At 44.1% G+C, this 27,590-nt stretch overlaps 1 protein-coding gene across 1 annotated transcript; it reads right to left on the bottom strand.

The window, feature by feature from the left end:
• Positions 1–688: 688 nt before the first annotated feature.
• On the bottom strand, positions 689–19,891 carry fgd (faciogenital dysplasia). Its single transcript, XM_071924601.2, has 17 exons — positions 19,427–19,891; positions 18,333–18,936; positions 15,681–15,770; positions 13,977–14,113; positions 11,712–11,868; positions 11,445–11,583; positions 9,599–9,657; positions 8,862–9,008; positions 8,633–8,725; positions 8,443–8,522; positions 8,172–8,202; positions 7,042–7,146; positions 6,508–6,561; positions 5,662–5,763; positions 5,355–5,486; positions 4,015–4,155; positions 689–2,425 (listed from the first exon to the last, which is right to left on the bottom strand). The coding sequence occupies exons 2-17, from the start codon at positions 18,882–18,884 to the stop codon at positions 2,177–2,179; spliced, it is 2,268 nt and encodes a 755-aa protein (XP_071780702.2). The 5' UTR covers positions 18,885–18,936; positions 19,427–19,891; the 3' UTR covers positions 689–2,176.
• Positions 19,892–27,590: the final 7,699 nt, after the last annotated feature.

The raw sequence follows: 27,590 nt of genomic DNA on the forward strand, positions 1-27,590 counted from the left end.
CAAGGTTGAAAAACCTAAAACTAAACTGAAACTATAATGTATGCCTCTAAAAGGATAATAGAATAAAATTAGCATTATTTATTTTCTGTTTTTGCTCACTGCCATTCTAAGTGCAACGTGGAGAGAGAAGCTTAAAAATTCACTGTCATAATACTGATATACCATAGCCATCCTAAAGCCATTTTCTGTCACTGTGTATATGTGTATTGAGCAAAATTACAACAAAAACCTAAAACTAAATTGAAATTGATTAGATTTGAAAATGAAATAACAAGGAGTGGAAATAAATAAAACTATAATAACCCTGGAACAAGACACATACACACAAACCTAGAAACGCACACACACACACACATACAAAATGGCCCATAATCCTCTTGCGTCCCATCAAGATATTAAATCAAATATCTGCTGGCATTTCATATGCTATTTGGTGCATGATATCAATAGAAGATCAGTGACTGCAGTGGATGAACATCAGTTTATATCTCTCAGTGAGAGGAGTGTGTGTGGATTGGTCTTTCAATTACACTGGAGCAAGCAGAACATCTACAGTCTGTGTGTGTGTGTGTGTGTGTGTATTTTTTATTAAAGTATCAGAATGACAGCCACAGAGCGAGATGGAGAGAGAGAGAGAGAGAGGGAGAGAGAGAGATATTTGCAAACAGAAACTCTCACAACAACGGAGTATCTTCTTAGACGGTGTGGCACTGAATGAGCCACATGTCTATTTATTGATGATATGCTTGACTGCTTTTCCACTGTGCACAATCCAGGTTAAAACACGCAATACTGACTCTGCTCACTTACAGTACGACAAGAATGAATTTTGGAGCGCAAAAAGGGGAGAAGGGGCTTGGCGAGGTTTCAGAGCACGGTACATAAATATGAGTGAGTTTACATGCACACAGAGATCCGATGATGAGTTTGCTACTTTGCTTATAAGGCGGTGCTGATGGGAGCGGGGGTACAGGCAGAATAAACAGTTCTACAGTACAGTACTTGGTTTTCCGTCACATCACCGAAGGGAATGAAGCAGGCGAATAGTTGATATGCTGCAAGAGTGGGAGAGAGAACTGAGCGAGCTACGTGGAAGGGATTTATTTAGCATGTGTACAAGTGGAGATATTGAGGGACTGAACCTGCAGCACAGGGTCAGAACTGAGGCCACGCAATCCCATTCTGGCTGTGTACTCTCATTCTGGGCGAGTCAAAATAACAAGAAAGAGAATAGGGATGGAGATTTGGCGGATCGGACCCCTGGCCGACTCGGATCAGAGGTCCCGAAGACAACGATGGGAGGGAATCATTACCAGCGTATGTGATATAGGAGAGGGGGGTCGGGGAGCGGTTCTGTAGGATGGGAGCTGATAGTGGGAGCATCAGGTGGCCAGCCACAAGCGTACACGTCTCTGTGTCTTTTTAAGTTAAAATGTCTTTTTTCTTCTTTGTTTCCTTACAACACACTATAGTATACATACTGTACAATACCCACTGAACTGCCACTGGGTCCCAAGCAGGGATGGAGAGAGTAGAGAGGCGGCGCAGGGTTTTTACACTAACATTCAATACTGAATAAACACAGGGGAAGGGGGGGCTCCCATTCAAACATACACACACACACACACACACACTCACGCACACACACACACACACACAAATGGAAAGACAGACACACAGGAGTTAATGCTTCACAACACAGTCGCATAATGTACAAGGAACTTCATATCTTAAAAAAAAAATCATACAGGAACCATCTTAAAATGCCTTCTTCAGCTATATTACAAATAAAACATGAGAGTCTTTCATTGCTCCTCCTTGGAAAAAACACTGAGAGAAATAAAATACCCTAATAAAATGTAACCACACATACAATGGCGGTGGTGGCTTGGTGGCACAGTTCTTCTTATTTATGTGTGTGTGTGTGTTGGAAAGAGGGATATAGAGAGAGAGACAGATGAAGGGGGGAAGACAGAGAGAGAGATGGAGAAAGAGAGAAGTTGCTGTGTGGTCGTGAGGACAGTCGTGAAGTGGCATAGGAAGGAATGAGTGGTCCTTTCAAAAGGAAAAAAAAAAAAAAAAAAGTGCCAAGGTAAAGTGAATTCAAGTAATGTGTGCTCTATACACAGGAGAGGGAGGGAGGGGGAGAGAGTCCGCTGGCCTCAACACGGCCGCTCTATTGGCTCTTCCTGTGCTCAGTCAGGCTGGTCGGTGCGTCTGTGGCCGTTTCTCCGCGGGCGGCTTTGGAGAGGAGCTCCACCCACTTGGCCTGCAGTTCCGCATCCTGGGCACCGAAGAGCAAAACTTGCTGGGCGTGGCTGAGCCGGAACGCGTGTTTGACCTCGGCCTTTTCGCTCGCCGAAGACGACGACACCGCGGTCACCTCGAACCCTGGCAGAGGCACCGCCCGCGCCCCCTTGGAGTCCTAGAAAGGCGAGGAAAGAGGAAAGTAAAAAAAAAAAAAAACGGAACTAGGGAAGTCTAATCAGCAGTTCAGTGTTGGGTCTGCTTCACCAAATTCATGTTACAATGCATGATGTAATACTCTTGACTAAGCATTCTTTCGGGGAGTTTCATTTTTTTAATGGCTAACTGTATCGGTGGCAGTTCCTCTCATCACATGCAGGAGAGAATATATCCCGCTAGACATGTGTAGTAAACCCTGTCCTCCCCTCTCCCTCCCCCCTCTTCCCCCTTTGCTTTCTGTGTAATCAGGAAATGCTCATCCAACTCCCATTAATCCTAATCTTTGGAATGGCAGCTTTCTGCAGTGGGATTGGGATATTAGTTTTGGAAATGACACGGATAGAGGCTTTAACAGACTGCCTTCCCTCTGTGTGCCATCCACTATGAATGGCTGACACAGAATTACAGTGCAGTCCCCTAATGAAAAGCTTTCCAAACATGATTGCTTTGGGAATCTTTTTAAGCAATCATGTCAATCACTATTTATATGCATCTCTGAGTTGCTGCGCAGATTTATTGCGGCGTACAGAGCCAAGATTTCAAGGAACTACATCCAAACGGTTGCCTCGTCTGGTCGGCGCATACTAAAACCCTGTGAGACGGCTGAGCGGCGTCACCGACAGCAGCTATACCTGAGGTCAGATTCAGGACAGGCAAATCCTCCTGGCCCAAATCTACAGAGCACAGACAGTACAGAGACAACCTGGCACACACAGGATTGGCTAGGTTTGACGTATACATACTCGTCAGTGCACCCAGAGACGAAACCGCGCAGACGTGCTGTTCACAAACGGAGGACGCTGACAAGGCGTATAGAATGGCCAGACGGGTATAGTAAGTGGATTGACAGATATATACGACGTTGAGACGTTGACTCAAACACACAAGCTAAGTGGCCATGTGGGTGACCATCTGCAAACAAATCCTCACGTTCTTTATTCATTCATGCAATCCTTATTTAAACCGGGAAAACATACAAGGAGCAAGATATCATTTATATACACTACCAGTCAAAAGTTTGGACACACCTGATTGAATGTACTAGGTTTTTCATTTTCTTAAAGCCATTTTGTTCTAAAGGCTTATGCGTAAATGCTTGGAATTTGTTTTTAGACAAATATAAATAGTGAAGTTGCTGCCTATGTATGAATTTCTGTCCAAAGCCTTTGCCTTTCCATCAAGGCAAAGGGCGGCTACTTTAAAGAATCTAAAATATAAGATAGTTTTGATTTGTTTAACACTTTTTAGGTCACTGCATAATGCCATTTGTGTTATTTCAGTTTTTATGTCTTTACTATTATTCTAAAATGTGGAAAGAAAAATGTGGTGTGGCCAAACTTTTGTTCTGTAGGTGACGTGTATTGAGGGTAAACTGAAAAAGAAAGGAAGGGTAGATTATGTAAGTGCATGAAAGACATAATCCTAAAAACAGCTGGAAGGGCAGTATATTTTTATAGCGAACAGCAGGATCATTACACAAACACGCGCATACACACACATACACACACACACACCCATCTTTAGAGTGTGCTTGTGTTTAACCCTTACCTGTCCGCTGCTCTGCAAGTAGAGCACCAGTGGCTCAGCCTTGGTGACGGCCACCCACATTTTGGTCCAGCTCTTCCCCTTCTCCTGCAGTTGGAGGTGACCACACAGCAGGCAGTTCTCCCCCGTCAGGGACGTCTGTCTCTAAAGACATAATAACACATACAGTATATACTGTCAGTACAACCAACCATAACCAGACCACATATAATATTATCAGTGTACAGCTAAGATAGCAAATGCATACCTATACACTGTAGGAATACCTTGGACACCAATGCTCAGTGATTTGTTTATGAGAACTGACAGCGTTAAATCTCCTGTACTGAAAACCGACCCCGTCACTAAGAGGCCTCCAACAGCAGTTTGAAGTTGATTTAAATTAGTTTGTTATGCAAATCCAGCCGTATCACTTTTTGGGGGGATTTAAATTTGATGACCAAATGACAGCAGGGATCTTCCACTGTACTCCGTTATGTAACAGCCTTTAACGTGGAGAATGTAGGACACGGTGAGATTTGTGCATGGACAGGTGTTCATGCTCCTGCTGCCCCCTTGTGTGTCAGTCCCCGTTATGGGCTACTGCTCCCCCATGTGGCGACTAATCTTACTGCAGGCAGGTATTTAACTGTGATCCTGTTAAGCCATAAGAGAGACGGAAAGAATACTGGACCGAATGAACCAGAATCCTCAGAATCATGCGACAGTGTCACCAAAGTACAAATTAAATGAAGACGGTAGACAACATGGCCGTCAGCTTTTCAGTATAACAAGAGTAGACGGCACATCTCCAGCATCCTAGACGGACACAGACATACAGACACAGACAGCTGAAGCGCCCAGACTGTGGAGTCAGCGGAGACGGCTGGTCCTCCCTAAGCCCCTATCTAAGATCTCATTATCATATTTGTCATCAAATAGGGATTACTTGATCTTTCAATGTGAATGTGTGTGTATTCAGGCACACACGTATACTATTCATATGCATGTGTATGGTGTGTGTGTGTGTGTATGCCATGCAATTAGAGCGGACCATACTGTTGAATATGGACAATATACTGACTTTTGGATTCAATACAGATACTGTTCTGGACTTAATCAGATACAATAATGTGCTTCTTCCAGGTTGCTGTGTACTGCAGTCTGTCTGCAGTACAGTGTGGCTGCTTGAACACTGGTTGACATTGACTGCTGGTACACTGGGAGACATGGATCCCATTGGACTGGCATGAATCAAGGCAGGAAACTGAGCTATTATGTGCATGCTTGCTCTGTCTTACTCAGTGTGTGTGTGTGTCTGTGTGTGTTCATGTTTTTGTTTTGTGTCAGAGTGTGTGCCGCACCTCAGGGGCAGGTTTCCTCTTCTGTTCAGAAACACCTATTAGACACTCCAGGCTGAGGCTGGCTTCGAAACACTCTGGGCACACTCGACTCGTCTTGTTGTCCAACGTCTTTGAACACTTTGCACAGATGGCCTGCAGAAGGACAGAGAGAAAGACAGACGCCGTTGAAAAACCTCACGGTTGTTCATAGTTAATTGTCCAAAAGAATTTTTCCACTCCTGCCCTGACTTCTCTCCATCCCCTCATTTCTACATCCCACCAGCAGCCCCCCCCCCACCACCCCAAATCCTCCTCCATCTGTGCTCACCGCTCCACAGGACTTGCAGTGGTGTTTGCGCTTAGTGAAGTTGAAGCTCTCGTTACAGCCTTTACACGTCTGCTTCTCTTTCTCCTTTTTCCTGGAACTCTTCTGCAAAAGAAAGACAGGAGTCATGTGTCAAGGGCCTCGGCCTGCTCCGGCCGGCTTGTCTTGCTTGTTTGCCTGGCCGCCTCTCTTCCTTTTCTCCTTTCGATTAACTTATTAACTCTCCACCACACACACACACACTATCCTCTTCTAAAAACAACTAAAATGGAAATCAGATGGAGGTGTCGATAGCAGTGCAGACTGCCAGATTGCTATTGCAGATGCATTGTGGGAGGAAGTGAGAAATTCATCTCCTGATTGTGCCATGTTTCCACAGACAGACACAGACAGAGCTGGCTGTGCCAGCTACAGATAACCAGAGAGCGTTTCTGTCTTTACAGAGCAGGCTGTTCAATGAGGACAAACTATTCTTCCTTTTTACAGACCAGTGGGGAGTATGGATCCATTGCTTTTGTCACAGCAGCCTCATTACCACAAACACAGCCAGCCAGCCTGAGATCAATGTACCTTTCCTAATGAACAAAGTCAACTACACAGCCTAGTTCCCACTGAATGATCAATGTTATAATACCTGGTGATACCAAATTGTTTGAATCATAACCACAGGCACCGACACCAAAGTAGACTTCAGACAAGACTTGCCCAGAGACTGTTAATGTGTTTATAATAATCTAAGACACTGTCTACACCAGCTTGCCAGGAGGTGAAAAGGTGTTATACGGCATTTCCATATTATAGTATCAATATTAATGATCGATACAAGCTTTTTCCAACGGCGCCACTTACCCTTTCATGCAGTCTTTCGCCATCTGAGTCGATGGACGTGCTACTCCAGGGACCCTGAGGAGAAGAACCAACACATTGAACACCAGCAGCTTCTACCTGCAGTGTGATATCTCTACCATTAGGTGTCAGTCAGGACCCACTGAATCTGAATCCTCTGGTCGCTCATGTCAGGTTTGGCCGGGGTCCAGCTCCAGCCAGCCCAAAGTGGGTCAGAGGAGATCCATAAGACTTTTGTATACACTGTGTGTTGGGCTTCCCCTATTAGGTCATGAGAGAGTTCTGGGGAGCTCAAGACTTGCAGGCGCTATGTGTGTGACTGTCAGGGACGGAAAGAAAGAGCTTCTTTATGTGTGTGTTTTGTGTGTATTATACTACCACATCCATAGATGGTGAGTTGTTCGGGCAGACAAAGACCAGACTATGACACACGCTTTTGGTGTACCACTAGCCTCCCATGATTAACATTCATTGCGAGGGATGACCCATTGATTGACTGATCAATGAATTGATGGATTGAGGGACAGGGTGACTGACCGGTGAGTCGGGCTGGTGGTCATCCTCCCGGGAGAAGGAGCTGTTGAAAGCTTTATTGAACGTTTCACTGTTCTGTTTGTGCCTCTCAATAGTGGCCAGGATCACCTGAGAGGGAGAAGAGGTTTAGACAACAGAGGAGGGGGGAGAAAGTGAGGAAGGTGAGGGGAAAGGAAATACAAGAGAGATATCAGCATTTGAACAGAATTATTCTTTTCATGCTTGTAATGAGACCAAAGACAGAGCAACCATGCTAAATCTCAGGCTTTAGAAACACAGGAAATCAGCTGATTAAGTGGCTCTGATTAATAGCGTGAGGTATCAGTGTGTGATCTTACAACGTGAGCTTTTACGCAGTCTATCGAGTATTTAGCTTGAAGGGTTTAAAGTGAATAGAGTGACAAAGAAAAGAGAAAGGCAGGGAGAAAGCAGCCTTTCCTCTCCCTGTCTGAATGGGGAACAAAGGGAGCGTCTGTGGCATGCTGTCGTCTGGCCTGACCACGCTACAAAGGAATGACAACAGCAATGACATCACAGCTCCAAAAGCATCATGGTCCTCGTGCCACAGCCTCGAGGCCTGTGTCAGAGTTTAGGGACCAGCCCAGCTAGTAGTGCGTAGACAGCTTTCTTCTCTATGAAATGTTTTGAGGCTACATTCCACTGTCCTTCAGTTTTCTGAATGCTCCCTCTATCCACTTCAGACCATTTGCCAAATAAAACTATTTCAGCCCCTCTCTCTCTCATGCACACTACATACACACTAAAAATACAAACAAAAAACCTCCCAACCCCTCTCTGCGATATGCCCACCCCTCTTCCAGTCTGTGAAGAGTTTTAATCAGCTTTACTCAGCTGTAATGGGCTAAATGAGCAATAATGAGAGGCTTTCTGGGAGAATATAATTCCCAAACACACTGAATGAGAGTGGGGAAGAAAGCCTCTCTAATACCATACTCTAATAGAGCAGAACAGTGGAGGCACCGAGAGAGAGAGAGAGCGAGAGAGAGAGAGCGAGAGAGAGAGAGAGAGAGAGAGAGAGAGAGAGAGAGAGAGAGAGAGAGAGAGAGAGAGTCTGTGTCTGTGTATACATATGCATGTGCATGTATATATGCAAGCATATGTGTGATCCTTGCCTGAATCCAATCTTCCTTCTCCTCTGCTGTCCTGCAAAGCAAATAAAAGATCAGATTGTTTTATCTTACCATACAATACTCATCCAACACCATCATAACGAATCGGCTGGGACTATTCAAATAATCACACATCTAAGGTAATGTAATTAGAGAAGTAACGACATTTGAATTGTGATGAACCGATTTGCATTTTACACAGGGCCAGCACATTTTTATATTCCGCCTCACAGGGTGCGGTGTTTGCTGTGAGGCTGATTCAAAAGGTCTTTACCTGGCCTGCAGCTCCAGTGAGCGCTGCTTGCCGATGATGGCGAACGTGTGAGGAAGGTTCTGCTTGACATTTTCCTGCACCTGAAAGTCAAGAACCAGAACAAATTGAATCCGCGCCCGCTAGAACAAAAAGCACCCAGGCTAGAAGAGAAAAGCGAAGACCTCTAACAGGGTGAGAAGCATATCCGCACCTCCATGCCGGCGATGTCGATCCTCTCTCTGACGCTGAACTTCTGTCCCATCAGTCTGAGTTTAGGCACGCAGTATAGCACCATGTTGTTGAACTAGAGCAGAGACGCCACAGATGAATATCAGTGCATGAGGCACACTGCATTTAGTGAAACGCTAATGTAAAAACATCTTCCAGCATTCTTTCATTTCTATCATTTATAATAGATGGCCCCCTTTTAGCCCTCTCACCAAGTAGAGGTATCGGTCTTGTGCTGTCCCGTTTTTGGCCGACATCTTCTTGATGTGTCCCTCTTTGATGAGCTCGTTGGCTGGGTTTACGATGTCCTCTTCTCCCCCTAGCCTCTCATAAACCTCCAGCAGCTTGTGCATCTTCTCCTGAAAGCATTAAGCGACAGAAACAATGGAGTGAACGCAGCCAAGACAGGAAAAAGCACGCTAAAACACAAGTGAGAAGACGGATGAAGCCACATTAAGCCAAACTCCACCAGAGGGGGTTATTGTGTTATCAGCTAAGATTATCTAACCTGAAAAACTCATTCATGGAGTTGCTGGAATGGACAGAAAGCAGGTATTATATTTCTTTATTGATTGCTACAAACTTTTACCTGCTCTAGAGTTTCAAAATTACCTTCAGGATGTAAGAAATAAGAGCAGAGGGGCCAGACAGAGGAAGGATGAGTGCTAGAGAGACAGCAGTCAGTCGGGCTTCCGCAGGCTGTGAAACTCGAGGCAGGAAACGGCAACATCCTGTCTGTACTAATTCAACCTGTTCCCTCCCTCAGAATAACACTCGCAACACTGCTGACTGACAGTACGGCATCAGCAACTCTGAGCAACAGATGGTCGGTTGTTATAATATTGATCAATGAGACAGTAAAACATTGTTAGAAAGAGTTGAAGTAAGAGAGAGAGGGGGCAGTAAAGAGCGAAACGGGCACAGAGTGTGGTGTTGAGCAAATTCTCACCATTTTCCTGATTGCTGCATTCGAGTGATTAGCTGCAGTAGAGATTAGCTCCAGTGCCTCTGTAATACAAACACACACACGCATATGCATAAACAACAAAACACACACACACACACACACACAGGGGTTAGCATGTTAGCATTAAATCCAGTGTTAACAGAAGATCAGATGTTTCAATTAAGCTGGCCTGCAGATTCTCAGACTCAGACTTCGCAGCACTGCACATTACCATACACCACACACACACACACACACACACACTCAATGACGAGACATCCCTCTGTCTCTCTCAACACACTCTCTCTCTTTCTGTAATATGTGTGTACGCACACTGGGAAGGAAGATTAAGTGTCATGGCCGTCACATCAGTCACATCAAGATAATTTTACATGATCAAACACTGCAGACGCACACTTGTAACATTAAACACACTCTGTGCATTAACCTAGCTTTCAGCCGGCAGAGAGCCTAGCACTAATGTGTCTGTGCACCTGAGTCAGCCATCTTAATCATGGCCTACATAAACAGAAGAGACACGTAGCCGGGGGGAAATGAGGCCAAATCACTGTGATAAACTGCTGTTCAACAGGAGTGGGTGAGAGAAGCCCTTCCCTAGAGTCCAAACAACTGAACTGGGCGGTGAGGTTTATGTTCAGGTTAGGGGACATGGGGTTTGTGGGATGACATCAAGTATGTAAAGTGTAGTTTGTGGCATGCAGAGTCAGGCCCTCACATGTAATGTAATCTGTCTCTTCCATACAGTAGATGAAACTCACACAGTGCAGTAAGACCTACACATGCCACTGGGCATCATAGTAGCAACTATAGAACAAAAGGCACTTAAGCTGCCTGATGTTATGTATTAAACATAACCAGTTATGCTAATCAGGTTATTAATGAAGCCAATTACTGCATTAATTAGCAAATATTTCTAGGTCAACATACTTCTTCATACGTCTTCACATAACACGTGGGTGCTATTATGAACTCTGTATCTTAAAGCAGTGGTTCTCAACGTGGGGTCCGGGGACCACCAGGGGTCCTTGAGGGGGTTCCAGGGGGTCCGTAGCAAATTGATGAATTGTTAAACTTAACCATTATTTCATTTACAAGAAGTTAACACAATTAGAAAATGTAGAAGAATGACTGTTTTGATCATAGTTTCACTGTTACACGATACAGATAGTCTTGGAATTCTGGACAAAATCATATCCAACAATAAAAATATTCTCAGATTTGGGTCAGAGAGACAAAATCTCATCAAATGGGGGTCCGTGGCCCTAATGTGGACTAAATCAGGCGTCCTTGATATGAAAAAGGTTGAGAACCACTGTCTTAAAGCATTAAGGAGTTACAGTATAGTAGTTTCAAGAACATTTTTTCCTCATTAATATGCAAATTTATGCAGCAAGGTGCCACAAAACCTAATCAGATCATCTACTCTATATAACGGGGAACCTGTGGTGTGAGTATGAAGTTTATAATCATGTATTATTCTTGTTTACAAGAATGCATCGACACAAAGACAGACACCACCATGACGATAGTGTCTCGCATACCATGTGCCACGGTGACAGGACATGATAACTATTACAGGTGACATTTCAAAATAAGTTACATTATTCTACTGGCACAGGGGAAGCAGAGGCACGGGTGCAAGTGGAGGAACGAGAGTGAAAGAGGGATGTAAACTGGCACAGAAGAAGTAAAACAGGCCGACGGGAAGACGGGAAATGGTAATTAGACAGATTTCTCGGCAGCCCGTGGTTGATTGGGTTGAGAGTTAAGCTAAAACAAGCTGTCCTGATTAAGCAGTGTGTTCAGATCTGAGTGGGTAATAGCTCACTCTCTGTGTCTTTCCGGTCGAGCGCGTCATCAGGCAGTTTCTTCAGGTAGTCTTTGAGCAACAGTTCGTAGCGAGGGATCCTCTGGACCGGCTCCAGCATGTGGTGCTGCAACGTCAGGTTCCCACACACATCCTGTTTCTGTTGGGGCAAACACACAGCTTTAATACAGATTCATAGCAAAAACACAGTTGTCTTCTGTGGAGTAATGTAGTAAGTAAATAATTAAGGGCCAAAACACACACACACACACACACACACACACCTACCTGTATATTCTGGACCACACTCTTGAACTGCGAGGAGCGCTGTGTCCAGGTGTTCACCAAGTCCATGGCTCGGTCGAAGTTCTTCACATATTCTCCATACATCTTCATGAACGGAGCCAGTTTCTGGAGGATGTCTCCAATACGAGGGTTGGAGTTCCTACAGAAACACAACAGACAAATGGATAAGAATTTGGGGCCGGATTCACAAGTCTGCTGGGGGAAAGAAATCTTTGCAAATGCTTTTTTCTGGGACTTTTGTTGATGAAAGTAGATATTCATCAAAATAGTTCTTAAGAATTTTCTCAACTTTCTTCTTATTTTCCTTCCTAAGAAAAAACATAGGTATAAATGGGATTCTTGAAGGTGAAAAGTTAAGCCTCTGTATTCATTCGTTTAAATCACATACATTTTAGACAAGTATTGATAGTTTTACTTACTGTATCTTCCATTTTAGGCTTAACATTGTATTGTTATGCTTAGCGTGTCACTATTTCCATTTGGTGTATTTCTCATGTGTCATGAAAATAGCACATTAGACAGTTACACTTAACAGGCCTTTAGCCAAAAGGCAGTAACCAATGTCTGAGCCTTTTCCTATATTTAATGTTACTTGTTTAAGTAAACCATAAATACAGCCACCCTAAATAATTGTTCCAAATTGTTTTCTAAATGGAAATACTATGGGTTGCAGCTAAGGAGGAAAATCCCCCAAGAATGGCTCTCCTTACTCTTCAATCATTCAAACACCCAATCATATTTTACTCAGACAGGTTGGTTATTACAGGTTTGCACTAGCTGATACCAATTATACCGTTAACATTCTTCTTAAAGGTCATGTGAGTGGATTTACATTTTCAAACCGACAAAGGTTATATTGCTATAGCTAGCAGACAGGGTGCATTAATGTCGTCCTTTTATGTGTGTTTGCTTTGCGGTTGCTAGGTTGGTCCTATGAGACTAATCTTAAAAAAATATTGTGGGATTGCACTTCTTAACTCCCTTAAATGTATTCGTAGGTAACGTCTATCTTAAGAGCACTTTTATGAATCTGGTCCCTGGAACATACCAGCATGCTTTTTAAGTGTGTCTGTGTGTGCATGTCTGTGTGCGTGTGGCGGTGTGCAACAGTTTTAATATGTGAACCAATAAATTTTAATGAATTCAAGAATGCGGTGCGAGGGCACCATTATGTGACAGGTGATTTCCCCCAACACAGCTCTCTAGAGGAGTCATTATCTGCCAAGGGTGGCTGACGTTGGCACAATAACACACACCGGTGGTAAATTTCCTGCTCACAGTGAAAAAAGACAGATAATGCCCCAATTCTGCAAGTCTGGCAGACACACACAGACACACACACACCCCAAACCTAGCCAGCCAACACAACACCACCAAAAGCCGGACAATAATGCCCCCCACTGCCACCCAGCTGTCTGAGTTTTACAGCCAACACCAACGGACTAACTGACCACTACTGAGTCGGACCTCTTCTGCAACCACGTCACTCTGGTGCTATTTGACCAACGGAAAGCCTTTGGTCCGACACAAAGGTCACTACAATAGAGGCTGTAAGTGGAAGTCGTCATTTGTGTCATCTTGTATGGCATAGAAATAGCATGTCTACCATTTTGTGTGTAGTCCAAAATCCCTATGGAACATATGAACATATTTCAAAAAATGCCAAAAATAATGACTGTGTTGATCCCCATGAGTTATACTACATTTTGTTCCAGGGGTTAAAATACATCCAATAGCATCACCTTTGTGAGTTTTGCCTTTTAGTTACATTTAATATCGATTTATGCTAACGAAATGCTAATCATCGGGGAAAGCAGACTACAATAGCACAAAGGAATTCATGAATGACTTCTTTTACCTCTTATTTTGTCCTGACTGAGAAGATTTTCATAGTGTTGCATTGAATAGTTATTATAGTTATTGTTCATTTATAGTTATAGTTGCCTTGTTAGTCGTTCTGTTCCAACTGTTGTGTTTTCCAGTTGTTGCTAGCTACAGGCTAATAACTGCTGTAGTCCCCTTTCCCAAACAATTAGCATTTTTCTAGCAACAATCAGTATAAAAAGTTGCCTAATTGAATGATGAAATTCACAAAGGAGATGTGAGTTAATGTATTTCATTTAATGGAACAAGACGTAGTATAGCTAGTAAGCCTCAGTGTAGCACAAACTATGGCAGAAATGCTAACTTAACAGACTACAAAATGACGTCAGACTTTGCCTCTCTGTTGCAGAGTGTATTCCTCACCATTCTCCTGTGATGCGCGTCTTGAGCTCGGGGAGCAGGAACTTGTCATGGAAGCAGTAGATGGAGGAGATGTTGGAGAAGATCCCTGTAATGACATCCTGAGGGATTCCAGCCTCTGTCAGCTTAGTGCAAAATACCTGCAGAGAGCACAGCAGGATCAGTACAGTAAGCACTGCAGAACTAATGCAACTGTTTCCAAAAACCCAAACTCTGGCTCCTATACAAAGGATATGCAGGTTTACACAGAAAGTGAAAGTTTCATATTGTTATCTTTGTATCTCCACCTTTGTCTCTGAAAACATTTCATGACCCTGAGACCAAGGCAAACCACTGATAATACATCAGTGTTAATAGGAAAATCAAACCTTTTTTCAATTCCTAAAACTTTTTCCAGGACATGGTCTGATTCATAATTCTAATCATAATTTTCAGCTTTGTAATCATTAATGTGTGTCGTAACTCCTGTGATACATTGCTCCATCATCTCCATAACCTTTCACCTCAACCTTTCAACAGACAAGCATGACTGTTTCTATGGAAACCAGAGTCGTGTGAGGGCGGTGTGACAAAAACAGGAAGTAGCTGTGAGGTTTTTGTGCCCTCAATAGCGACTAAAACCATAGCTACTCTGTGATAGGGCAGTTGTACATATACTCTACCACATGAACAGAATAAAGAGGAATATGATTCAACCACAGGTAGTTCTCATTACAAAGTTTAGTGAACAGAAATACATAATAGGTTAATCTGTTGGAAACACTATAGCCTGAGGACAAAAAAGAGAAAAGAACAAATGGAAATGCAGAAAAAGTAGAGACACTTGGAAGAGCAACGGAGCAGAGTGTGTAGTTAACAGAGCAGAGTACAAGATAAGGTCATGGCTTGTAAACGAGAGTGGGATAGTAGAGGAGGAGCTCAGGGTCTGGAGCATGACCAAGGGGGTATTGCAGGAAGTGGGATTTAGGAGATAAGAAACTGAGCCAGCATGGAAGTGAAGTCTGAATTTCTCTTTCCCAATTCCCGCTCAAGGCTGAGCAGGCTTAGCAGCTCTTGCAGAATATCCACCATGGCTTACCTGCTCCAGCCACCTTTAGTCTGAATTAATTGGAGGCTATACCAACCAATTAAACTGGCTTGAATGGCTCTCACTAAAATTTGATCACATCCTTGTGGCAATATGGATTATATAAAAAAGTAATTTGAAATAAAGTATATAAATGAACAAATACCAATGAATCCTTTCTCATTTTCTTTACTATATATATTAATAAATTCACTGCATATCTAATGTTCAAGCGTTGCTAATAAAGCATCAATAACCTATGGTGCCAAATAAGAGTTTAACATCAAAATAAAGCTTTATTTTTTTTTATTAATATAATGTGGTGACAAAGCTGTATATATATATTGCATATGTATATAAACACACACACACACACACACACAGACACAGACATACTCCCAATTCCTCACATGATCATGCTTACACTACACTGAGTAATCCAGTCAACAGAGGAAGGGTTGTTGTCCAGTGGATCACAGTGCCAGTATTAATCCAGCTCAGCCCAGATCACAATCATTAAGACCACTGGCACATTTAGGAGGTGGAGATTTGGACCAGAGGCACCCAGACACACTGTCACACACTTACACCCAATAAGGGAGAGAGCGGGGGCCTATGCTCACACGGTGGGACAAAGTTACCTGGTCGAGGAGGTTGAGTCTCTTGACGTAGGCCTCTTCAGTGTGGAGAAGCTCTCTGGCGATGTTCAGCAGCTTCTGAGCCTCTGAGCACTGAGGGAAACAAACAACAAAGATTATGTAGAGACTGAGGCATGAAAACAATAACAATAAACATGGGAAAGAGAAAACTAAGGAAAGCGTGCATTGCCAGTGAGCTGACTTTTCAGGATTTGAGACAAGGTGGTAGATTTTGCCTTTGTTTCCCAGGGTCTTTTGACATTTTACATATAGTATTAATATTGTCAGCTTGGCCCAAACTCATGAAACATGGGCTACATGTCTATACATACAACACCAGGTATTGATTATGTTAAATGTTGTGGAAAACAACAAAGGGCGCCCAAATTGGGCAAAATACTAAGCAAAATAAGGAGGAGGTGGGCAACCATTTGTAATGCAGAAAGAAAGAAGATTTCTTTCATCACAAAAAAGACAAATTTGTTGCCTGAGGAAGAGTACCGACTCGAAAAGTGTTGCCAAGTGAGCTTTTGCGATGTTAAGCTTGAATAAATTTCAGTACTTTCTGCGTTGCAAGTGGCTTCCCTCCTCCCATTATACTGATTATGTTAAAAAACATAAAAGTAGAGATGCAAGGTTTTGTGAATGTCAATCAAAACAAGCGCTACACCAAAGACAGGAGCAACTGTTGATTCAATATAATCAAGCAAAACATACAGTAACATTAGGTGAACTAAACAGTCTTTCACGTGGATGCCCATTATTTACAGATCAAACTAGGCCAAACCTATATAATGTTAATGCAATGCATGTGGCAAAAACAATAACCGGCAGCCACAGCAGCAGACTAAACTGACATTTGCAGCGTTCTATATCGGTCACTGGCTGAGTATGAAACTGAGGTGAGGGGTTGCAAACTGATGTAGTGAAACTGAAGATGTGCTAGTTGTATCTTCATGACAGGTTGAAGTTGAGTCGTCTTTCTTCCAGAACTACAGTAGGATTAACATTAGGGATGCTGTTACTGCAAAGTGCATTCCTTATCTGACAGTGACACTAAACAGACGTCAGGGACAGAGGATATTTGGCCTATTGCGACAGCGTGGGTTTCACAACAGCTGTCTGGTTCATGCACATACACACACACACACACACACACACGCTTGCACATACACATATGCATACATACTTACACAGAGAGGAGATGGGAAGGTGAAACTTACTCTATAAAATATGTCTGAATCTAGCAAAAACAACCACGACTATGCTAATAAATGTGGGAAAATGGCACTGAGGTCCATATTTTCAACTATCTGTGAAGATGCTACACAAAGTCAGCAAAACTTTTTCAGTCTTATCGTCTTGCAATGTGCGTCGCCAAAAAAACCCACATCCTCTGTAACAACAACGCTGTCATTATACAGCTATCAACATGTCAGCTGGAGTGTCATGCCTCACACCACACACACAGACATATGGACAGACACATACCCCAAAAACAGACACAGACACACACACACCCCCGCACACACAAAACAACACACCCTTCCTCTGGGCAGCAGTGTTGGGATCAGGAAACATTGGGAAGCGGAGATACCTTTCCCAAAAGACTATGGGTGTGGGGAGTCAGCAGAGGGTGTGCATTTGTGTATTTGTGTGGGTTTTGGCACAGGGTGTGTTTTACCTCATTATAACAATGCTGAGGGGAAGAAAACGTCTGCTGACAATCATGATGACTACTCTATGCAAATCCACGTGACTGCTGGATAACCAAAACTCTGCCCGGAGTTTCAGTTGTCTCACACAGTCTCTGTCTGTGTTTGTCTCGTTTATCTCCACCTTTAAAATCCTCACTCTCTTCTCATTCGGCATTGTTTTGTCTTTCTCTCTCTCATCACTTACAGAATCTTTCTTTCTAGTATATTTTTAGACTTTACCCTGACGCTTTTACATCACTAACTGCGGGTCTCTAATAAAAGAAAGGGTGACAGCTCATGTAGGCCAGGAGGAACAGTATGCTCACTGTTTGAGGTAGAAGTGTTGTTTACAATCGATGGTCAAACTCAAGGACAAGAGAAAGCTGAAACTTTAGCTTAGCTGTGGGAAGATTTCTGTCTCTGGGCCCTTTCATCTAGCAGCCATCACAAGCTCTTGTTACAGCTCTGGGCAGGTATTCATCCTTTTATATAACGGCGTAGCTGCTTTTAGACACAAGTCAGTCACTTGTGACCACCAAACTGAGGCTGTAACAGTGTCTGACACTTCATGCTGAAGTATTCTTTGAAAATGTTCACCCAGACTGCGATAATAATAGACCCAAGCTACTTTTTCCACTACATGAAAGGCAGTCTGACTGTCTGAGATGAATCTTTTGAAAGTTCCAGCCTGTGCTCACTTTACACAGACTTGCACATTTCTGAAAATTACAACTGAACATGAAAAATTAAAAATTAAAAAGTGAAGGCTGTGGCAAAGGGGGAAGTGGGAGGTGTGTAGAGACCTGAGAGACACTAATGACCACCCCAGAGGTGCGGGGGTTTCATACAGCAGTGTTATGAGAGAATAAAAAACAAGGAAACATCCACAAACTTGAAATTATGGTCATTATGGTTTATGGTTATGACTTGACGAGGCAGTAGCGTGCGAGGTACTCACTCTGTGCGCCTCTGAGTTCGTGTCTGTCTTGTCTGCTCCCTCGATCTCTCCACTGCTCCCCTCATCTAAGTCACTGTCCTCGTCCTGCGTTGAGTCTCGCTTGTTGCCCAGGGTAACGCAGCAGGACACGCTCTCCGTTTCAGTGATGCTGTCATAACGATCCTCCTCGTCGATGGCGTCCTCATTCGGGAACACCTCTCCTTCCACGGTGCACGACGGACTGTCGATGCCACTGTCCCGGTTAGGAATCTTCCCGTTCCCGTTCTGCTCCGAGGTGTCCGGATTGTCCTGGAGCTCATGGGAGGAGCCCTCCTCCCGCTCCACGTCGTCAAGGCAACCGACGCCGTGCGTGATATCGTCCTCCGGACAGTCGTCCAACGGAGTGTCATCCGAGCCGTCGATGTGCACCGAGTCCAGACGGGACAGTTCCATCACCTCATCAGTCCGCTCAGAGGTGCCGAGTGCAAGTTTGTCCACAGGGGAAGATTCTCCGGCGACCTTTGCTGTGGGGTCCTGGCCGCAGGAGGGAGTGGTGTCAGACGTGGAGTCCATTCTCAGACACAGGTGCAGCTGCGACCTCGGGACCACCCCCAGGATAGGAACCCTGGGAACAACATAAACACAGTCACACCTACTGCAATGCAAGACAGAGAACTGCATGATAGGCTACTGATTGCTGATGAAATGTGTATTATCAGTCACATCCAAATAAAGAATCAACACATATACTGCACATTGGAAAAAACAATATGCAGAAATGTGATATGAGAAAAAACGAAATTAGGTTTTCGGGTTTTTTTTAGGTTGCATCCTTAAACCACAAAACACAACCAGACCCCCACACTCCCACAATTAAGGGGAAGTGTGAAATACAACAAACACAACCAGCAAGTTCTCAGTGCAACACAAGCTTGTAAACTGATTAACGTTGTGAATATTCACTCCAAGTAATGAGTAAATGAAGCATGTGCACCTATCATACCTACACTTATCAAACATTTACACACACACGCACACACACACACCTACACACACACACACCTACACACACAAAAGAGCAAGATGTTTGGTGAAATTTCGTCCTGATGCCTTACCTTGAGTTCTCAAACCTCTCGATGAGCAGCCCCACCTTCTGGGCCTCTCTCTGAGGCTGCGTGCCCAGGCCAGGAGGGGTTTGACTGGGCTTTGGTTTAGGCGGAGGAGGGGGCGCTGGCAGTGGCCTGGAGGGTGCCGGGGGGATCCTCTTAGGTTTCTTGTCTTGTCCAAGGGCCAGCAGATGCTGAGGTTTAGGGGGCACTGGAGATGCAGGAGCCCAGATGAAGCAAGAGAAAGAGGGCAAGAGGGAGAGATGAGGCCGAAGACATAACAACAGCAACAGTCAAGTAACAGGTATTAGTCCGAGTGAGAAAGCCTCCATTTCTGTGTCCGAGTGTGACGCCTGCCTATATCCTCAAAAAACCACAAGAAAATCTCCAAAGGTAAAACGATTCAGTCCAGGATTGAAACATATAGTAAAGCGGTGCAGAGCAGAACTAATTCTGAGCTTCAGTTGCTTGCCAACTTCCTTGTTTCAGAACAGGATGCTAAGATGAGTGTGTGCGTAAGCCATTGTGGTTACAAAGTTAGATGAAAAAGAAAAAAAATCACCCAGACACAGAAATGACAGAGCTTTCTAAAAACACACTCTGCACTCATGCATGCCCGCACACTAAGAGGTAAGATTTCCCCCAATTCTGTATGATGTTTCTTTAACATAGAAGTCTGAAATCAGGAAGGAGGTATATGTTACAGTTGTTAAGATGAGCACTTCCTCTGCGTTTGTGTTTGTGTGTGTGTGTGTGTGTGTGCGTGTGTGGCATCAGCCCACTGATGGTTTAAAAAGTAGTTTAGTAGTAGAATAGTTTTCCGTATCAGGTCCCCTCTGAAGTCCTAAGGCTTCAGCCTCCAGGGCCAGATAGGGAAAGAAAAAATTGTGTGTGTGTGTGTGTGTCTGTATATTTGCATTTGAGATGAATCATAAGATTTATACAGTGTAATTCATAATCATCATAAGCTTTATGATCTTCCTGAAACCTGCTGGAAACCTGATGCCAGTATCACTACCAGGTAGAGCTGCATGGTTAATTGTAGATATCGTACATGTTACCATGATTAATAATTGTGTAATTCAGCAATATTTAAGTGTTTGTTATATTTTCAATTCCTCTGAAAGTCCCCGTGTGGTATATCAAGCGCTTCCACTATGCATGACCACTCATGACCTTCTGAATAGCAATGTGCAAACATGTGACCAAAACGAAAGTGAAGATGGAGAAGCAGGCAGCTCAGGTGGGAAAGAGAGAGAAACCTTAGATTAACTGTGGAAAAACGTAGTCATGAGCAAAGTGGAAGAGAATGGATTGGCCCATGTTAGATAGGAAAATCCTGAACATGAAAATGTTGTTTTAGTTCCTTAAAGTGGGTCATCGGTCTGTCATTTGCAGATATTTTGGTTTTAAACCAGATGACGACAAACAAGTACAGATTCTGTGCAAGTTTGCCTGAGGGTTGTAGCTGCGCCTTTTAATTAAATTTTATTATTATTTTTTCTATTTTACGCATTTGTTCAATGTTTTATTGTTTTATTTATTAAGTAAAATACAGTGGCACAGTACATGCTATGTATGTCTATATTTATTTATCATTTAAATTTTGTAAATAAGGACCAAGACAGTAAGAGTGAAAACAAGATTTTCTATTTGCTGCTACTTTGAGAAATACTGCACTGAAAAAAGTGAATAAGTGAAAATATATGTTAAGATGTAAAGGTGCAATAAAATAATTTTGTTTCCTTAAACTAACACAAATAGTCGTGATTAATAATTGTGATCACAATGTATAGCAAAATAGTCAGGATTATAATTTTTGCCATAATCGCGCAGCCACACTACCAGGTGGTCCAACCCATCACCAACCTCGGCTAGTTATGGGCCACTGAAGTATCAGGGCCAGGTCTGTGGTGTAATGCTCGAATGCTCGTTTCTTAGAAAGTCCCTAAATATAACACATGTTGGTCATATCCAGGGTCCCTGAAACGATGCCCAAACATCAGCACTTGGGAGCCACTGGCCTGCTTCACAGCATCAGTCCTTGCTGAGGTGACCTACTGAGCTGGGTGAGTGACAGAGTGAGGCCAGCGAACTGACACTTGCCATGTAATAAGAGAGTGCTTGTCAGAGCAGAATAAATGACAGCCTGACAGCGGGGGTTTGATCTTGCTGCACCTTGCAATTATAATCATAGCGCCAATGTCAGCACCGGCGATATCACCGGCGAAGGGGCCAGATCGCATCATGCCATGGTATTTTACCTTGAGGTTTCTGTGCAGTCGTCAGTCTGGGTGAGGTGGAGGGCTGGGGCCGGGGTTTGATGGCGGGCCTGTCGTGACATGGTCTGGGGGTCGGACCTTTCTTCACCAGCCGCGGGGAACACAGGTAGTCCACTGATCCACACTGGTACTGCAGAGAGGAGGGAGGGAGGTCTGGAGAGAGGAGAAATAAAGAAAGACAATATCAGGCATTGATCGAGATACAGAGCTAGTTTGCACAATCGGAAACATTTCTCAAGTTTTGATGAGCCGGAACGAGTCAAAGAATCATCTTAACATCACAAGCACCGCCCAACCTGATCCCACCTGAGTGGTGCGGTTGGTGAATGACCTTGGCCTCAGTGTGTGTTTCAGGATGCTGCCCTCAGAGAGAGAGCAGAGGAACCAGAGAGGAGAACAGAGGCACAGTAGCATCGATCCTGACACCAGGCCAACATGGCCTCAGGCAGCAGAGAGAGAGGCTTCTGCTGCAGAGAGCGCATATTGGTTTGTGTCATACTCTCGCTTTCTGATAGGCCTGGCTGTATCTGATACATCTAATCATCTTTGGACACTGTCTGTTGATGATAAGGTGTGTGTGTGTGTGTGTGTGTGTGCGTGTGTGTATGAGAAAATGTGTTTCTGGCTTAATAAGGTGGGAGTTTTGTCGATTTGGCTTCGTTGGTCTGGCCTTCAGTGTCTATGGAAAGTATTGGACTGTATTTAGTCTGAGGTCTATACACACAGCAGCACTGCAGCCCACTTGACAGAACTCCAGACAGATAAAATTGACTGGACCGACTGTTACATTATGAATGTGTCAGTGGCTTTACAGTCAGCTGTGGATAAAAGATACTTGAAATCCAGTCAAGGGAAAAGAAATCCAGTGTTTGCAACAATAACAATGCTGTGTGTATGTGTATGTGTGTGTGTGTGTGTGTGTGTCTGTCTGTTTCTGTGTATTCCTGAGTGTTTTATATGTGCATGAGAACCGCTACGTTTCCGTCCAGGCTGCCCTGGCGGCCCGTGTTTAGCACTGCTGTTATCTGATGTGCTTGTCCATTAGAGCGGAGTGATAGTCCTCAGTAGATTATGATAATAGCTGTGTAAACTCCAGCCACACAGCTCTGTTCCTGCCGGCTCACGGACTGGATCTATTCACCCCAACCTTATCTCAACTGGATTACAGCCCAAAATTGCACGGAGCCCCCACAGGAGCCCTAGCACATCTAATTTGGTGTTTTTCAGCTGTGCTCCAGGCAGTGGAAGGAGAGAATTCTGTCAGTAATGAGTCCTGTTACGCTGTCTGCCCCATGTGGCACCACCGCAGGCTTTCCCACCATCTCTCCACCACAGAGGGATGAGAGCAGGGAAAAGGAAAAGGATGAGACTTGCTAACAATAAACTTTAAAATACTGAGATGAAAAAAACTGTGAAATAGTTTGGGTTTTTTTCCACAGTGGTTCGCAAATCCTCCAATTCATAAAGGCATTAGAGTTTATGTCATTTTGTGTTCATTTAGACTATTCCTGCATTCGGTCCCCAGCAACAGACATACTGTGCTGCATAACCTTCTCCTCCTGTGGTTTCTACTAATACCATCTGTAAATCAGAGATGACTACAGAGTTGAGTCACAGGAAAAGCTTAGCCTATGAAGAAGTGAAGTGGCACGTCCTCCAGCCAAACGACCGTCTAGCGAAGAACTATCTGACCCAAGACTGGGGTCACTCTTGGGAAAAACAAACAAAAGTCTGTACCAGTGGTGGAAGACAGAGGCATAGGGGCCCGGTACCTATGGAAACTCGGCGTAGCCATGGTTACCCGAGAGCAAAACCTGGCCCACAGATCAAACAGCCTGGCAGTAAACAGGAACTTGACGACACAGCAGAGAGAGAGAGAGAGAGGAGCGGCACTCGCTCTTTCCCTCTATTAAAATCGCACAATCTGATGACTTATGGTTAAACTGGCTACACATAATGCTTCACCACTCCCAGAGCAATACACAGTAAGACACAAACAATACATCTATAAAAAGAAGCTCTTATTCATTATTCGTATCACAGCGTTCTCTGAAAATTTCGTCAGAGTCCGTGGGTACAAAGGTTATTCTTAGGCTTGTTTTCGCCAAAATGTTCAGAATAGACAAAGGAATAAATAGCATACCACTATGCTTTACATTTAGCTAGATGTATAGATATAATAGATTGAGAAAGAGTTGGTTAAGCAACATTACCTTCTCACCGGCTGTTCCGTGTTTCACATATCCAAAGTCCAGGGAACGAATGAATGGAAAAATCCAACACAACACAGTCAATATCAAAACAAATCCTACCCTCCCAGTTTGCCAATGTGTGCGTGTGCATGTGAGACTGGTCATTGCACCAGATCCCTACACACACACACATACACACACACACACACACCCTGAAAAGTTCTTTAAAGCTCAGTCCTGCATAATACCCATATGCACACTCACCTATCTTTCACCAGGTGTGCTCGAGGAACTGCCCCTGTCTGTGCACCTGCCAAACCTGATCCACGTTCCTGCCCCCAGGGCCAAGGTGACGTGCGCGTGAGCCTGTGTGTGTGTGTGTGTGTGTGTCACTGTGTGTGCAGCCCAGCAATCGCACCACACTCTTACAATTGCAGCACAGTTCCCAGATTATCCCATAATAGCAAAAGAGAAGAGCTTTGTCCACAGCAAACAACGCAGAAGACTTCAAAAACAACAGAAAGAATATGAAAAAACTAGTTTGACACTATGAGTCAGTCAACTAATTGATTTGGTCTCAGAGGGATCAGAGAGATGAGATTAATATTGTGTAATTATAAAAGGGCTTTTATGAAAACACACAGGAGAACACTGATCTGGCTTCATTAATTTCCTCTCCTCGGTTCCAATCACAATGAGGGACGGATGAATAGGACAATTACGTGGGAATTATATGTCCGAGGACATTATCATCGCCGCACCCTGAAAGCTGTGGGTTACCATGGCAACCTTTCTCGACTGAAATATTTCAGCTACTCTTAGTAATTACACAGAACCTAAACTGGGTGGCCCAAGTAACCTGTCATCTTACTTGTCCAATCATGGCTGTGATGTCAAACGCTGTTCAGACGGACCAGAGAGCACAGTGAATAATTTGGGCAGTAACCTGAAAGACTGCATTACTGTGTATTCGTCTAAGCACAGTGGGAGACTTTATGTGTGCCTGACTCGCTGAAATATTCGGACACTTTTAGGTATTTGACAGTGAGATATTGGAAACATAAAGGCACTCTCTACCTCTCTCTCTCTCTCTCTGTGTGTGTGTGTGTACGAGTGAAAAAGCACGTGGCCCCGCCAAATCTCCAGTGACACCGCGACATCGTCATGAGAGAAACAGCTATGGAATCTCGGTCTTATGTCACTACTTGGCAACAATGCGTAACAATGTGTGTTTGTGTGTGAGTAGGCTACTCACCCCTCTCGCAGTGAGAGCCTTTCTCTGAACCCCGATTTTTAAGAGATGCCATAAAATCATCAATCATCATCAATTAATCGAAAAAAAAAACAAATTGCAATATGAACTTCTGCAATTTCCAAATCGCAGAGGCTGTAATTAATTGCTTAAGAGAGAGGGGCGTCCAAAATGGATTTCTGAACAAGCTGTTTCAGTGCTCCAGGTAGTTTTTGGTCCATGAATCAAGTACAATATTGGTGAAAACGTTTCATCATACTCAAACTCAGTAAATTCTAAAAGAAATTATGATGATATGAATCGCAGTTTAAATCGCAATTGCAATATTCTGTCAAATAATGGCAATTTGATTTTTTGTCAATATCGTTCAGCCCTACTAAACAATCATCTGCACTCGCTCTCTTTCCCTTTCCACATCCACCAGCATCCAAACACAACACACACACACGCACAAAAGCCAACTGTCAGTCACCGTCAGCCCTGAGGCGACCCCTCAGAGTCGTTTATTACCCATCATCCCTTGAGTACAGTCTTTCCGCCCCAGTACTGTCTGGGAGACAGATCACTCAGGCTCCCCCCCAACAACCCCTGGTGAGGCTGCGCTGACAACCGCACTCCCATCATTTCACCCCCTCCCATCGCCCAACAGCACCCCACCTTCCCCCACCTCGACACAGTGGAATCCCAACGACACTCTTTCTGGGTGCAGCACCTCATCTTCATCCCCGCACCACTATCAAATTTCCCAGTGTCTCTTTCCCTGTACTCTCTCCCTCTCACTCTGTCTGTGTCCATGTCTCTCCCTCTCTCATTCCGCCCCGAACCATATTGATCTGGCTTCTCCTGTCTGTTGCCCTGAAAGACTCGAGTCAGACAGAGGCAGTCTCTCATCTAATGGCTCTTTGATTTATAATGGCCAGCGAGCTGCGGAGCCACTTCGGAGCCACACAGGCATCAATTGTATCTCAGAGACTCATGACAGCGTCTAAACTGACAGACCTGCCAAAAGGCACGCGCACACACAGCAAGGGCATGGCTCACCGCTGCTTTTTTATGATGAACACGAGGAAAAGTAGGGTGAAGTAGGACGAGAAGGAATGGAGAGAGCAATGGTGGTGGAGAAGAGGGAGAGAGAGGCAGACCGCTACCATTAGTTTACACCTTGTCATCTACACCTACATCCCTTCATCTCTCTCTTTATGTCTCCTCTCACCTCACCCTTTCTCTTTCCTCCCCGAGAAGCAGGAGACAGTAATGAGCGCACTGACCTTGATCTGCCTTTCATTTATCACCCTGACGGTTAAAACCTCCGTAATCACACTCTGACACGAGAAAGGAGACCGGGTCCATAAAAAAAAAAAAATCCAGAGAGAAACACAGATACTGAATAAATAGAGACAGAAGTAAGAACATCTAGGTCTAATACCTAGGGACTTGAAACCACAGTGAAATGAAAAAGCGATATTGTTCAAAACAGCAAATGTAGGAGCAGGCTCCATTATCACAGAAAGGACAATAAAATCTTTCCTTTAAAAGTCTGTACCCCTAGATAATCTTTATCCCTGCATGTGATATGGTTGAAATATTGGGCTACTGGAGCATGTCTTTCCACAGGAGGTTGGTTGTCACATCATGCTCATCATTAAGAGGATCTATCTCCACACACACACAAGCATAGGGCAGAAAGAGGAAATATTTAGTCTCTGTACAACAACAGCTGCTCTGGGATCTAGAACAGATCCCCAATCTCTGACAATCAGCAGATTTCTCTCACAGAGTAATAGGGCTCCAACTCCCACTTTACCACAGGGCTTATCAACACACACACACACACACACACACACACACACACACACACAAACATATATATGCTCACCGACACACGTACAGAGGGATCAACAGCTATCCAATCACGTACAGTAGCATCTGGCCCCAGATTACAATTCTACATTCATCCATTTCCCATCACGCTCCAATCCATCATCATAACCAGTCAAACTTCGTTCAAAAATGACGAAACCCCCCATCCAAGTGGAGCCTCCTGTGGAGAATATTTGTTGTGTTGTCTAGGAATGAGCGGTGGCTGAAGTTTAACTGGTATCATGGCTTCCCAGGGGCTGGGGGAGGAGGAGGGGGGGTAAGTCATCTTGTCAGGCCTGTCCTCGCTCTCCCCCTAAATCAGGTCACTGGGCACAGCAGGCACACTGACATGTCTCCCACACTAAGTGGGAGGATTTCACCAGCTCCCACAGATTAGGACCATGAGATTTTGGGGGATAAGACAGGACAGAGACTGAGAAGTTGGAAAGAGGATGAGAAGGAAGCAGAGGGTGGAAAAGTGATGAAGAAAGTCATCGTGACTCTCAAGGGAGCACAAAGTGATTCAGAATGGAAATGAGCGAAGGAAAAAAAAAGAGTTAGAATTCAGTTGAGCAGCTTTGCTAGGA

Source organism: Centroberyx gerrardi, chromosome 14 (genome assembly GCF_048128805.1).
Source record: "Centroberyx gerrardi isolate f3 chromosome 14, fCenGer3.hap1.cur.20231027, whole genome shotgun sequence".
Taxonomy (NCBI): domain Eukaryota; kingdom Metazoa; phylum Chordata; class Actinopteri; order Beryciformes; family Berycidae; genus Centroberyx; species Centroberyx gerrardi.

What these genes read in the sequence shown, in the direction of transcription:
- fgd (XM_071924601.2), bottom strand. Translation starts at nt 18,884, where the DNA reads ATGGACTCCACGTCTGACACCACTCCCTCCTGCGGCCAGGACCCCACA. An exon ending in AAGACCGATACCTCTACTTG is followed by an intron (nt 8,726 to 8,861) that starts GTGAGAGGGCTA and finishes TCTCTGCTCTAG; the next exon opens with TTCAACAACATGGTGCTATA. An exon ending in ACTTGCAGAGCAGCGGACAG is followed by an intron (nt 2,426 to 4,014) that starts GTAAGGGTTAAA and finishes TCGCCTTTCTAG; the next exon opens with GACTCCAAGGGGGCGCGGGC.